At 41.7% G+C, this 16,043-nt stretch overlaps 1 protein-coding gene across 1 annotated transcript in view; it reads right to left on the bottom strand.

Annotated features, from left to right (window-relative positions):
• Positions 1 to 14,739, bottom strand: part of LOC110675740 (NECAP-like protein CG9132) — a 28,055-nt gene extending 13,316 nt beyond the window's left edge. Inside the window, exon 1 of the mRNA XM_021841490.1 lies at positions 13,975 to 14,739. Within this exon, the coding sequence (XP_021697182.1) occupies positions 13,975 to 14,263 (289 nt within the window). The 5' untranslated portion in view covers positions 14,264 to 14,739. The remainder of the gene's footprint in view (positions 1 to 13,974) is intronic.
• Positions 14,740 to 16,043: the final 1,304 nt, after the last annotated feature.

Raw genomic sequence — 16,043 nt, 5'->3', positions numbered from 1 at the left:
AGCGAGAAAAGTTTGAAATTCTTTCGGCGAACTTGGAACTGGAAGGTGCAGTCGGGGGTATGCTACCCGGCGTAGATGTAGCACAGGATAACCAGCATATGGTGGAGGCCTGGTTGAATAAGGATGGGGAGAAAACAATCCACGCAACAGTGCAAGGATGCGAGGCTTCAGATGAAGCAGAAGCAAAATCAACTTCAAAGCAGCGTATCACTAAGAAACAGTACGTGCTGGAGACTCCCAAACGACATCCTGAAATAACAGCAGTGCCGCCTGGTGCGACAAATCTTAAATTTCCAACCTTTCCACAAGCCGAAGATTTCTCCGAACGAAATGCGAACGACGAGGACGATGACGTTTCAGAGGATGATAACTCACTAGATGCACCACAGGCGGTTATGCCTGCAGGGCCTTCAAAGGCGCAGCGCGCAGCCCGCCAAATACTTTCTAAGAAGCTTCCTATCTTTACGGGAAAGGTGGAAGAGTGGCCTCTGTTCTATAGCAGCTTCGTGAACTCAACAACAGCATGCGGCTTTTCGAACATTGAGAATCTTGTACGCTTACAAGAATGTTTAAAAGGTGTTGCATTAGAATCTGTTCGCAGTCGGCTGCTCCTACCGCAAGCTGTGCCACAGGTAATTGAAACACTCCGGATGTTATACGGACGCCCCGAGCAGCTAATCCATACCCTTTTGAATAAGGTTAAGAAAGCTGATGCGCCCAGAGCCGATCGATTAGAAACATTCATTCCGTTCGGACTCGCCGTTCAAGAACTGTGTGATCATTTGGTGGCAGCAAACTTCCAGGATCACCTTGTAAATCCAGTACTCATACAAGAGCTCGTAGACAAACTTCCTGCGCCTACGAAGAGAGAATGGGTACAATTCAAACGATTCGTCCAACCAGTGACCCTCAGTACGTTTGCACAATTTACTTCTAAACTGGTAGCTGAAGCCAGTGAAGTTATCCTCGTCATCGATCCAAAAACGAAGGGCGAAAAGGTGAGAGGCAAGGACCGTGGATTTGTGAACGCACACACAAATGTACGGGAATCGTCTTACACCAATCCGAAACCAGCGATTCTCTGTCGAATATGCCAAAAAGGGGAACATCGTATTCGAAATTGCGAAGAATTTCGGCGACTTAACCTTGAAGAACGTGTGAAGGTCATGGAACAACTTTTTTCCCAAAAGCACAATATGACTCTGAGCAGCTCCGAACACGTTCGCGAATCACTTTTAGCTTCAGTTACTCGGGAGTCGACAGATGCGAGTAAGCCAGCGCTCTGACGCTCGGGAGCGTTTGGTTTTGTTTTTGTTCCAGTTCAGATGAAGCGTTCGCCACTTTCCATCACTGGGTGCAAGTTTAAAATTACCTGTAATGTAGGCACTTGCCGCCTCCACCATCATCCCTTGGTACATCGTGAGCACTCAAACGTTTCAGCAGCTCCAGCTCGTACACCTATGCATCATGCACCGAGCAACAGCTTCCACTATATGCATGTAAGCTCCACCCCGTCCATTATTTTTCGAATTGCACCAGTTATGTTGTTCAATGGTAGCAAGTCCGTCCGCACGATGGCCTATTTCGACGAGGGATCTGAATTAACTCTAATTGACGAGGATCTAGTTCGGGCCTTACGAGCCAGTGGAATGTCACAACCACTGAAACTGCGCTGGACGGGAAACATCGTTCGCGAGGAGCGGCATTCGGAATGCGTTTCGTTGGAGATTTCAGGAATGGAAAGTTTCCAACGTTTCGACCTGAAAAATGCACATACCGTCGAGAGACTGTATCTACCTAAACAGCACATCAATTTTGGTGAAATTGTTCGTCAGTATCGTCATTTGAAAGGAGTTGAAATACCCGACCAAATAGGCGACCAACCGAAGATCCTCATTGGACTCAACAATGCATATCTACTTGCACCGTTGGATTCCCACATTGGAAATGCAGATGAGCCGATTGGTGTAAAGTCTCATCTTGGATGGACAGTCTTTGGCCCTACACGTTCACCCCCTCCAATGGAATCCTTTGTTGGGTACCATGTCGGCCTGACAAACGCGGAATTACACGATGCCATGAGGAAGTATTTCACCGTCGAGGACATGGAAGGGGCAGTGAGTCTACTCCCCGAGTCAACAACAGACCGTAGAGCAAGAGAAATCATGCAAAACACAACGGTGAAACGAAATGGTCGTTACGAGACAGGTCTTCTGTGGAAAACTGATGACTTTACCTTTCCCGACAGCCTGCCGATGGCCTTGCATCGGCTTCGTGGTTTGGAGCGTCGCCTGGAGAAGAACCCAGATTTGGACAAGAAGGTTCGACAGCAAATCCAGGAATACCAAACTAAGAATTACATCCATAAAGCCTCAACGGAAGAACTCGAAAATGCAAACCAAGCGAGGGTCTGGTACCTTCCCCTTAATGTGGTTCTAAATCCTAAAAAACCTGGAAAGGTTCGTTTGGTTTGGGATGCAGCTGCACAAGTACGAGGAATTTCGCTCAACTCAATGCTATTAGCCGGTCCAGATTTGTTGGTCCCCTTGCCGGCGGTGCTGCAACCATTCAGAGAACGCGCAGTAGCCTTTGGAGGAGATCGTAAAGAGATGTTCCACCAGTTCAACATACGTGAGGGCGACAAGCAAGCGCAGCGATTTATATTTCGCACTGATCGTGAGAAAGATCCGGAAGTCTTTGTAATGGATGTTGGAACCTTCGGCGCTACTTGCTCTCCTGCATCGGCGCAGTTTATCAAAAACCACAATGCTGCTAAGTACGCTGTTCAATATCCTGAAGCTGCGCGTTCCATAATCCGCCTGCACTACGTCGATGATTACCTAGACAGTGCGGATAGCATCGACGAAGCAGTGAAACGTGCTAAAGAAGTCCGCTTCATCCACTCTCAAGCTGGGTTCACCATCCATAAATGGATTTCGAATTCACCACGATTTCTAGAGGAAATTGGAGAACGGAACACAGAGGAGAAGATATCACTTCAACTCGACGAGGGCTCTACAGAACGAGTGTTGGGTCTCATCTGGCGCCCTAAGGAAGACGTATTTATGTTTTCAACCTCTGTAAGGGAAGATTTGGCGCCATACTTGTTAGGAACCGACCGGCCAACTAAACGATTGGCTCTCAGCTGTATGATGAGTCTTTTTGATCCATTAGGTCTGCTGGCGCCCTTCACTCTGCATGGTAAAATACTGCTTCAAGATTTATGGAAAAGCGGCTGTAACTGGGATGAGGAGATCAACGACGAGTGCTTCAAAAAATGGACATGGTGGAGGAATACTCTTTCATCGATTGAGAATTTGCAAATACCTCGATGCTACCTGAAAGGATCTTCAGCTGCAGGCTACGATAATTTGCAACTTCATGTGTTTTGCGATGGAAGCTCACAAGCGTATGGATGTGCAGCCTATTTTCGTTTGGAAACTCCTGGAGGCATAATTTGCAGTTTGGTTATGGCCAAAACCAAGGTGGCCCCCTTAAAGCAGCTTTCGATCCCTCGAATGGAACTACAAGCAGCGGTGCTTGGGGCTCGATTGGCCAACGCGGTGATCGCTAATCACAGGGTTAAGGTAGCTAAACGCATACTTTGGTCTGATTCTCGGACCGTTCTTTCATGGATCCAATCCGATCAAAGGAAATACAAACCCTTCGTTGGATTCCGAATTGGCGAAATTCTGCAAGAAACAGCTGTGGACGATTGGCGTTACATTCGAACGAAGATGAACATCGCAGATCTGCTTACTAAGAAGAAACGAGATAGCAGTTTGAGCTCGGATGGGGAATGGTTCCACGGGCCGAAAATCCTGTATGCACCTGAAGAGAGTTGGCTCGGTATCAATCAAATGACCCCGAATACAAACGAAGAGATACGCGCTTGTCACCTTTTCCATGCTGGCCCTGTAGTCGACCTCGAAGGGCCACTCATCGATGTAACGCGGTTCTCCAAGTGGAATGTCCTGATTCGCACAATGGCATGTGTATTCCGCTTCATCTCAAATTGCCGTAAAAAGCGACAAAATACATCAATAGAAGTCGTGGAAACTACTGATAAGATTAAAAAGCTGGCTCGTCGTCCAATTAATTCAATATTGGTTCCTTTGAACCAGGAGGAGTATGAAATGGCCGAAATTGTCCTATGGAAATTAGCCCAAAGAGACGCCTTCGGAGAGGAAATAGCAATCTTACTACGCAATCAAAAATCAGCGACAGAGGAATGGTTGAAGATGGACAAAAAAAGCGTTCTGTATAAACTCGCGCCGTTTCTAGACGAATTCCAAGTTCTACGCGTTGACGGTCGTTTGAGTGAAGCTGAATTCATGCCATACGACACCCGTTTTCCAATTATCCTGCCTAGCCACCATCCAGTCACCAACATCCTCATTGATCATCTTCATCGCCGCTTTGGACACGCATTCAAAGACACAGTCGTCAATGAACTGCGAAACCGTTTCCATGTTCCCAAAGCAAGATCGTGCGTTTCGAAAGTCATCGAGAGATGCCAAACTTGCAAAGTGAAGAAAAGTCAACCGTATATACCCAGGATGGCTCCTCTTCCGATCAAGCGGCTAACCCCGTTCGTTAGACGTTGGGATCGATTACTTTGGTCCAGTTGATGTAGTCGTTGGAAGACATGGTGAGAAGAGATGGATAGTACTCTTTACTTGTCTGTCAGTACGGGCTGTCCATCTAGAAGTGGCATATAAACTGGACACAGCGTCTTGTATAATGGCTATACGGAGATTCGTTCTGAGGCGGGGTCCACCTATCACAATATTTTCCGACAACGGGACTAACCTCAAGGCAGCCAACAAAGAGCTACAGGAGCAGATCAAACGTATTGATACAGCGTGTGCCAACGTATTTACCAATGCCCGGACGCGATGGAGGTTTAACCCGCCCTCTGCGCCACACATGGGGGGCGTCTGGGAGCGCATGGTGCGTTCCGTCAAACAAGTGATGTCGGAATTGAACACCGGTAGAATGAATGATGAAACGCTATTGACAGTGATAACTGAGGCTGAAGAAATCGTCAATTCGAGACCGCTCGTTTACATGCCACAGGATTCGATACACGCTGAAGCATTGACCCCGAACAGTTTTGTTAGAGGAGTAACGTCGTGTTTGGATAATCCAGCAATCGCATCGACAGACCAAGCTGAAGCCCTTCGAAATGCTTACAAGCGTTCACAGATAATTGCAGACACTCTGTGGAAAAGGTGGATAAAAGAATATCTACCTGCTCTTAATTGCCGAACCAAATGGTTGGAGGAAAGTAAACCATTGGCTGCGGGAGATTTAGTTTTCATCGTAGATGGACCCAACAGGAACGGGTGGATTCGAGGCCAAGTAGAATCTGTATATCTGGGCAAGGACAATCGCATCCGACAGGCATCAGTTCGTACCGCTCACGGAGTGTATCGTCGACCTGTAACCAAATTGGCGGTTATTGAAATTGCATCTTCTGGTAAATCTGTTCCAAAACTAGGTTCTGGACAGGGTTTACGGGCCGGGGAACTGTTACCACCACTACCAACGGTCGGCGTACCTACTACCTAATCTACATACGTTGTCATCGCTGATGAGACTGACAGTCCGATTGAAAGGCAATTGATTTCGTAATAGCCATCGAATGGTGTATAACGTGGTCTTGATCCTATGTGCAATATGATTGATTTTGTGAATTTCCCGATTATAATTTGGTACATATAAGTCGTTGAACTGGTGAAATATCTTTAGGCTCGATAGGTAATTCAATAATCTTGAATTCGTGAAATAGTTGTTAGAATGCCCTGTTTTTATATGTAGTTTGCCAATATAGGTTATCTCCCCTCAATTGTGCCATTAAACCCGAAGTACTTGTGGATACCACCATAGAATTGTTGAACTCCAATATACAACACATGTAAGCCTCCACAATTTAGCCGTTGAATGATTCTAATTGCTAAATTTCGATTTATTTAGATTGTATAGACCATTCATTCGTACGTTACCTACCACTTTTCTCAGAGTCAGGGTTTGGAAACTAAATATGTAAGATGATCCATATTGTATTCAATAGTCAAAAGTTCGATAATAATAAAATCTCTTTTTAGTTTGAGCTGATTCTCTAAAACGCGCTGCTTCAAAAATTAGTAACCACTCTGTGTCCGAACAATTTTGTTTCTAAAAACTTATCCAGGATTAAATCCAAACATTTGTCAAAAAATTCTAGAAAAAAAATATTAAGATTGTCCAGAAAATCTTCTGATCATTGCCACACAAATTCCTTTATATATTCCTTTCGATGTTTTTCGAGGAATTCTTCCAGAAAATCCTACAGGATATTATTCAGAGATCCGATCGATTTTTCCAATTATCTGAGTCATTATTCGATACACTTGAAAAAATCCAGTAATTTTCACGGAAACAACAACTTTTCCTCTACAGCCATGTCAAATTAAAACTTGAACAGTGAACATTATAAATTTGCCGTTCGTAAAATGGGCCAAGAGTTAAGTATCATAACAAAACATAAAAACATAACAGATAGAAAAAACAACAATTAAAATTTAGAAAACATACATTTATTCATAGGAAATACAATTTTCAATTAAACAAACTGCGATGAGCCCCGCTTGACCCGCAATTATTCGTAAATATATTAAAAGGGAATAGGTTGAGAAACAGCATGATGATAAAATTAGCTGCTACTACTTGCAACTTTACAAGATATGCACACTTAAATTTGATGTGAAAAAATCAGAAAATCGTTCGTAAATCTTCAACGTGAAGAGCTAGCGCTTTAGTGTCTTTGGCAAAAATGTGTATTTTTACAGCACCTTAAACATTGTAGAACATTGTAAAAATGTAGAAATTCAAATTTAGAAGTTATGGAGAAAATTTTAGTTTTAAGGGGGTACCCATCATTTTTACCCCCTAACTTCGTCAGTGTAGGAGATAGAGCTTTTCCGTCTTCGACAAACTTTCATGAAATGATGTCGCCTACAATACTTCCTTAGACAGTTTTCAATTTTGACAATAATTAAAAAAGTTAATTTTTTTTCTCAGTGTATATCACTTCAAGTGAAATTTTTTTCAGTGTCTAAATTAAGTAGGGTAAGTGTTCCCTTAGTTGTGGGTGTTCCTATAGTTGCGGTAGTGTCGTATTCACTGATTTTATTACATTTGCCACAGAACCGACACTGCCAATCGACGTATTGGCTTGTTGATACACGGAATAGACGAACAGAGCGTTCAAATCGCTTTGAAACTGATAAAATATCACTACAATTGCTAAAACTGGCCTTGCTTGTACCAATAGTTGCGGTAAAGTGTTCCTATAGTGGAGGATCCCATAAGAAAATCACGGATACCGCAACTATAGGAACACAAATTAAAAATATACCGCAACTAAAGGAACAGTGTACCAATAGTGGAGGTATTATTTTTCACTGACATGCCGTGGATTACAGCGATGAAATATTTTTTCTCATTAAGTCAATGGTCGTTACTTCCCGTTACAACATTTACATGTACATTAATTGCGCTTCTTGAATATAGGCGGTTAAATGAAGTTCATTAGTGCTTAGTACCTCCACTATTGGTACATCTACCCTACTCAATAAATGATGAAACTTTGTAGAACATGTCGAAACGCTAAAACCAATAGTTTCAGCACAAACACACATGTCCCACTTTTTTTGATTTCGTCCCACTGTGCGCTGTTACAGAAGAGGTATATCTTATTATGGCAATGTAAAAACCATATTAAAATAAGATTGTCGCCACTCATTTCTACTCAGTGAATCTACTAGTCATTTTCCTAAGAGTTCCTATGTATTCCCTACGTCGTATATGATAACGATGTATCTAACTAGCTAATAGTAAGAGTGGCTACGGATCATTCTGGTTAGCAAAAGGCTATCTGAACGTCACCAATAGTATTAATGTCCACTTCGAATAGATTAATTATTTGAAATGGGCATCAATTCTATCAATGACGCAGAATGTCCGTTGGATCACATCCGAGATATTATTGCGTCTATGCCATATGAATTATGACGCGGCTTTAAGCAAAAAATGCCAAAATGTGATACCACCACTACAGGTTACGCCTTTGGTTTCCATCATATGGGCTAATGGATTATGCCCTCCCATCGCGGCAAGGTCGCATAACCAAGGGGAGGGGATTTGCAGGATTTTTATGAGATTTGTGATGGAAAAATACCCGTATTCCCTTGCTTCTGAGAAAAGGAAGCATTGTGAAAATCAGCAGCTCCATCAGAATTTGTTTGAAATAGTAGTGTAATAGTGTTATTAATAATACTGTCTAGTCGAAATGGTTTTGAATAATTTGTCATTTAAGTGCTATTTTGATTACTCCTGTCTTTTATGTAAGATTAGAGTCTTAAATGTCAATTGTCGTCAAGTCTTAACAAAAATAGGCTGTTTAGTAGTAGTTCTAGTTAATGTAATTTTTTGTTGTTAAAAGTATTTATTGGTCATTACGTTCATATATCCTTAAAGAAAAAAGTCACTTTTCTCGAAACTAGCAAGTGTACCCTAATGATCGATCTTAGCGTCTTATTTTACATAGTCATTTTTATAGTAAATATTTAAGATTAAAGTTACCTTAGGCTTCTATTACAGTCTCCGACAAGATTCACTTTACGGTGACAAATGCAATGCTTCACAACGCCTACTTTCTACTTGTAATTTTTGCGAAAATTAAGCTGGAATTAGATTATTTATACCGTTGTTACAAAAGAGGTATTTCTTTTTATGGCAATGTAAAAACCATATTAATATAAGATTGTTGCCACTTATTTCTACTCAGTGAATCTACTAGTCATTTACCTCAAAGTAATATTCCCTACGTCGTACATGATAACAATGTTTCTCGCTAGCTAATAGAAGGAGTGGCTACGGATCATCCTGGTTAGCAAAAGGCAAACTGATCGTCACCAATAGTATTAATATTGTGGCATCTGTATTCCACATGTCATCCAATCCCGCATAGCAACCATAGTTTCTAGAAGGACCACACCAGTGGTACCTACCGCGAAAGTCAAAACGTTCCCATAGCATCGAACTGCTTAGGCGACACATGCAATGTACGCATAAGCAGGACGATGACCACCAACCGTTTCGACAAATCTGACATGACAATAATGTGTCATACTCATATTTCAATTTCTCAAAGCACAGTCGGTAAGTTATCACCAAGTGCCTTCAGCCTTGAAACTGCCTTCTCCACATGTGCATTCATTCTCTCTCTTTCTTTCTCGATACCGATCGTTATCGATCGCTCACACGAATACATGCATATGATATCCAGCTACCTCCAGTAGGACCTTATGTTAAAAGAAACTTTGAATAAACGATTCATTCTATTATCAACCTCAGTCAAGTAGAGTTGAGGATCATTTCACTTCGAAAAACCATTATCAAGGCTGATCGCCTCAATATCCACTTCGAATAGATTAATTATTTGAATGTCCGTTGGATCACATCCAAGATATTATTGCGTCTATGCCATATGAATTAAGACGCGGCTTTAAGCAAAAAATGTCAAAATGTGATACCACCACTACAGGTTCATCAATAATGCTCAAAAATCGACATCTCTTCTCGACATTGCGTCAAGCAGCGATTCGAAAATTGAGTGTTTGCGGATGCCCCCAAGGGGGAGTCTTGTCACCACTTCTGTGGAATCTCGTAGCAGATACGCTATTGAGGCAACTCAATAATTGCGGTTTTCCAACTTATGGATTTGCCGACGACTATCTAGCTCTGATAGTTGGTATGTGCATAAGCACCCTATTCGACCTGATGCAAAGTGCTCTTCAGGTAGTCGAGAGTTGGTGTCGCCAATATGGCCTCTCGGTTAACCCAAATAAAACATCTATTGTTCTTTTTTACAGAAAGACGAAACCGCGATGGAATTCGACCTTTACGTCTTTTTGGCATTGAGATTAATATAACTGATCAGGTAAAGTATGTCGTAGTCGTTCTAGATTCCACATTCTTTGACACCTCACATTGATTTCAGAATCAAAAAAGCTTGCATGGCATTCGGTCAATGCCGGCGAACCTTTGGTAAAACTTGAGTCCTCAAACCAAATGGATTCACACAACAGTTGTCCGACCAATATTGGCATATGGATGTCTTGTGTGGTGGCAAAAGGGCGAAGTGAGAACAATCCATTCAAAATTGGGCCATCTCCAAAGGATGTGCTTAATGGCGATGTCTGGTACGTTCTCTACGACTCCCAGCGTAGAGCATTTTTCGACGTTGCGCTACTACAGATACATCTTAAACAAGAAGCACTTTCTTGCTCTTACCGTTTATGGATTCTGGATCTATTGGAGAATAATCCAGTGAATCGTAGATCTACACACACTTCGTTGTTTCCACTTTTGATGAATTGGGACAAAATTATTCTTGCTCCAAGTGATCTCACAATTGCTTGTCACTTTCCTTACAGGACATTTACCACACAATTCCCTTCACGGGAGGAGTGGACGTCTGGCTATTTGAAAAAAAAAGTATTTCAAACAATATAGTATGTTACACTGATGGCTCCCTTCTTGAAGGTAGAGCTGGTGCAGGTGTATATTCTCGTAAGCTAAGGCTGAATCAGTTTTACTAACTTGGTAAAAACTGCACAGTTTTTCAGGCGGAAATATTTGCTTGTGGAGTGCAATCAGCACTTCAACAGCGCGTAATGGGTAAAGTCATATACTTCTGTTCAGATAGTCACGATGCTATAAAAGCTCTTGCTTCGGTCAACTCAAGGTCGAAGCTTGTTATCGCATGTCGAACTCAAATTGAGGAACTAAATTTAGTCAACTCTGTAAACCTGGCCATTCTTCCATCGGGGGAAATGATTTGGCTGATGAGCTAGCTCGCGATGGAACATCACATGACTTCATTGGCCCTGAGTCAGCTATTCCAATTGTGAACTGCTGGGTGAAGCTTCAGATAAACTCTTGGGCGGCAACTCAGCACAAGCAATATTGGAATAATGTTGAGTCGTGTCGTCAAACAAAATTGTACATTACTGAGCCATCTCCAAGGGTGGCGAAGTATTTAACAAATCTGTCAAAGCAGAATTGCAGTCTCTTGGTCAGAGCGTTGACAGGCCACTGCCGACTCGACTATCACATGGCAAATATTCAGTGCGCTGACTCATTTGTGTGTGATAGTTGTGACTCCGATTATGAAACTTCGTATCACCTAAAATGTACTGTCCAGTTTTTGCGCAAATTGTGATTCCAATTACTTGGTAAACACTTATTAAGTGAAACTGAATTCAGAAGTCTGAATCTTCAGGAATTCTGTTATTCTTAACCTGCTGTGGTAATGAGCTATAGGCTCTCTTTACGCTCATGCGTTTTGCAGTGCCCTTTTAAGGGCGCTGTTCGAACACATATGGAGCTACATGCTCTCATTTCGCTTATGCGATCTTCCCTCCAGTGATGCCACATACACAGATTTATCTGTAATTACACAGATTTTTTCCTGATCTTGCCTACAGATACAGTGGATCCACAATTAAGAATCGTCCACAATTTATGAATCAGCTGACTTTAAATGACAAAATAACAACAAAAATCAACACAAAAAATCACGTAAACAATTTTACTCAAAATAAATTATAAGCGAAAATGTTTCCGTGATGTTTTGTGCTATTTTTTACTGTTATTTTGTCCTTTAAAGGCAGCTGATTCATATAATGTGGGTGATTCTTAATTGTGGATTCACTGTATCTGTGATCACAGATCACAGATTTTTTTGATAAAAAAATTTTTTAAGATTTTAGGATATTTCATAAATTGAGGACACAGTTTTGGAAGATAAAGAGCAGAAATACCATTACTCAGTTAAGTTTTTAAGAAAAACTTAAGTTTTTTGTAACTTTTAGAAACAATTATGCATTTTTAACTTACTTTTGGTAGAATAAATTCAAATTTATAACGGTTGACATGCCAAATACATCTACAGGGTGATTACTAATTCCTGTCAGTAAAGTAAATGATCGTAGATAAAAGATGTATGTATGAATTTTAATTTCCGGTGTACATCCTGTTTAGCACATCTATAAAGTTTGTTTTGACAAAGTAAAGATTAAATATTTTTTCATTTACCTTAGTTTTTAGTCATATGTGTTGTTTTATTTATTTGGATTAAGCTGAGTATAATTTTTAATTTCTTTATTTCTATAATTTTAAGGTAAGATACTTTAATAACACTATATATGATATATTACTATATATTGGGTATTGGGGAGGGGTAGCCTAAGGGAGTTAATTGAACTGTTGACTGGATGAAAGTGCGTGGGGTCGCCAGCCTTTTGTCATGAGAAAACAGCCTTAGTGTTGTCTTCCACAGGTCTTCAAAGATATTAACTAGCCCTGCTACAACAAACCATCAGGTAGATCATACCATCCCGGTATGATTCTGCAGCCATAGGTAATCCTTGCGCTGATGGTGGCTAAATAATCATCATCATCATCATATGTGTTGTTTTAAAGGCATTGCACCTGGCACGCACGTTTTCCGCAGATATGTATTTTAGACTAAACTCCGCTGAAAAAAATGCCTGATTGAAACAGCATGGTATCACAATCTTCTAGACTTACTAGGGAATAGACTGATTATGGAAAATTTTAGCTAAAAAAAATATGTCTTTTTTGGTTAAAATATATGCTTCTGAATAACGTGCGTGTTAACAATAATGCTTCTGAAACAACGCTTGTGACTGGAAATTGAGGTAAAAAAAATGTTATCTATGTATAGCGAAGACAGATGTTATAGATGTCCAAAAATGGATATACACTGCTAAATAAAATTTATACAACCATCTTTTTTGTATGATAACTTATTTTACTGACAGGATAAAGTAATCACCCTGTATAATACGTTTGCGAAGGCTCTTTTTGGCCTTAAAAAGTCAATTTTAGATTTTTCAACAACACAGATTTTTACTAAGATTTTTGGAGGTTGACTTAAGATAAAAAAGATTTTTTCGGCTGAAAACACAGATGAGATTCGGAAAAAAATGTGGCAACACTGCTTCCCTCTTCAAGGGACCCCACTCCTAATTTCTCCTAACTTTCCCTTCCCTTTCCTCTCCCATCGGGTAGATGATGAATTAGGCTCAAATATGGCGATGGCACAAAAAATCTCCCAACTGGTGGGGAACGTGCCTTTGGAGCAGGCCTTCTGATACCTGATCTTCTTTTTTTTCTTTCTGACTTCCCAACTGGGAAAAAAATTGTATTTCTGCTTAGTTTTCTTATGAGCACTCCCACAATTATCCACTGAGCCAATAAACTATTTTTGCGTGTATGTATATCGTGTGGCAAGCGCGAAAATATTCTATGCCTTGGGCAGTCGTGACCGCTACGGCCATCTGGGTCCCACAAAATGATATACTTTCTGTAAATTACCACATTTGGAATTCATTATTCGGGAGCATTTCAGACCTTGACTGTTGCTCTTGTTCATATACATTCACCATCAAGTTGAAAAAAGGTGTTTTTATCAGATTAATACTGGAATAACCTGTTTAGATATTATTTGAAAATTGATTTTCGATAATGTTTTGGAATATTGCAATTGTTTTTTTTTATCTTTATTAGCCAGAGTTTTAGCCCTAGGCTAGTTCATCTCGGGACCAATGGCTTCACTTCCCTTCCGAAGGAAGTCCTCACTATACCTTTGCGTCATGTCATAAATGACTATCTCGGGGATGTAGTTTTGTAATATTTCCCTGACCCCAAATGAAATGACTTTTCATGATTTCCAGGTCGGGTTTAGAATTCAAAGCCATTCCCTGACATTTGAGTATTTTCTCAGGTACCTAGTCGACACCCTGTTAGTAGTGTAAGGACGACATATGACGACTGGCTTCAAAAGAAGTGAACCGCTACCAGCCCTCCAGTTCCCCTTTTCCTCCCACCCGTACTAACCATTATCGTCCTGTATCCGCAGCACGAAGTACCGGGAGCTGTCGGACACGGCTTCGATGGCCACTCCCGGGTACGCCTCGATGGGACAGTTGGCAAACAGTGCCCCCGTCACTTTGTCCTCCAGTTTGACGGCCAGCGTCTTCCCCTTGGACACCATCCGCAATCGGCCGGTCCACGTTGGCTCGCCCAGGTTCCAATCCGCGGCCCGGTAGCCACGGTTACTCTGCCTCGGGGGGATCTTGTAGACGAACACTTCCTGCTTGACCAGCACTACGCTTTCGTACTCCATGGCTTATCAATATCCAACAATGATTGTTATGCTTCCTTGCCTTGCGCTTTCGATTCTCGTTCCCTTATCAATCACCAGAATCAGGAAGAGTCGCTTTTTCTTAGGGCTGAGAAAGCAAAAATCTCGCGGTGACACACAAACGCTTGGGGCCTTCCAAAAATACGCCCCCCTTTTCTGCTGGAGTTTCAAAATCACTTCCGGTCACGGTTCAGTGGAATGTTTTTCGTTGCGGGTCCGGAAGGGAACGCGTCGCGATAAAATGCTTTCCTGGCGATACGGAATCTGCTGACGCGAGTGGAAAAAATCGGTTTTCGAATTCGCGGAGAAAAACACCACCTCCAACAGCAATGATGATTATTCGCTTTTGCTGCTTTGTAAAAACTTTCTTCCTTTGCACTCTCACTCGCGCATACAAACGAAACGACGGAAGATTTTTTTTCTTTTGTGTTTTCTCTGCTCTGAGTTGACATCCACAACAGAAACGAAACGTCAGTCAACGACGAGAGTTGTGACGTAAGCATTCAGCAGTTTTTAGTCGGGCCATCGGGCGCATGCTGAACCGGTTCGAGGCGATGAGGCACAGAGGGACAAAACGGATAAATATGTCCAAAAACCAGGGTGGGTGTACGGCTGTCAACTACAAACAAAGCTCGCCTAACAATCATCTCTCGGGCGGGCCGTCCCAAACAGCATCATCTCTCACGCGGGCCGACCCCAAACAGCACAGGTGGAACGCGGGCCATGCCAGACAGCTAATGCTGATGCATTTCAACACTTAAACAGCGGGATGCCTAGCAGCGTTGTGAGCCAAACGAATACACCCACAAAACATGAACGGTAGGCGAACCTCGTTGCGTATACCCCCCCTGCCAAAAACTGAATGAAAAGTTCTCGCATAGGGTGTTTCATGTATTTTGGACAGAACGTTACGAGTATATAATTTGGCTACCTCTATTTGATTTAGCCGTAAATGGCCAAATTATATACGCATAACGGTCTGTCCAAAATACTTTGATCACCCTAATCTGTGATCTCGCCCTAAAAGCCATTGTACAATGGTCGGGCAAAACTACCAAAACCTTTTTTTGAGATTTTTATGTTTTTTATCTTTTAATATACCTCATGTATTATTTTATAATGATCCTTAAGGCCCAAACGCAATAATAGCGGAACGGCAACGGAAAGCGGAACCGGTTCTCCAGCATGAACTTCAACAAGCTTGTCGACTCAGTTTTAGTTCAATTTCATTCGTTGTCAGCTCAGTCGAGATTGTGTGATTCATCCTGGCGAACCGGTACCGCATTCCGTTGCCGTTCCGCTATCATTGCGTTTGGGCCTTTAAGGCCCAAACGCAATGATAGCGGAACGGCAACGGAATGCGGTATCGGTTCGCCAGCATGAAGCACACCATCTCGACTGAGCTGACAACGAATAAAATTGAACAAACACTGAGTAGACAAGCTTGTTGTAGTTCATGCTGGCGAACCGGTTCCGCTTTCCGTTGCCGTTCCGCTATCATTGCGTTTGGGCCTTTAATTGAAATTGAACTAAAATTTAAATTTCTATGACTTTTATGACGGCAAATCGGCCTAAGTCAAAAAATTGAAAAATGTAACAATAAAATAAAATACAAAATTTATAATTTAGGAATGCAATATTTCCACAAAGTTACGCACTATCTGATAGCTTACGGTTCAACACTTTTATAGAGCATGAGGATGGAAAAAATATATTTGGTTGAAAATTCAATACTACCGGCACAGACAAACAGACGTCACAC

This window comes from Aedes aegypti, chromosome 1 (genome assembly GCF_002204515.2).
Source record: "Aedes aegypti strain LVP_AGWG chromosome 1, AaegL5.0 Primary Assembly, whole genome shotgun sequence".
In the NCBI taxonomy this organism is placed as follows: Eukaryota; Metazoa; Arthropoda; class Insecta; order Diptera; family Culicidae; genus Aedes; species Aedes aegypti.
The sequence above is the reverse complement of the archived record's forward strand: the minus strand, read 5'-3'. Positions and strand labels throughout refer to the sequence as shown.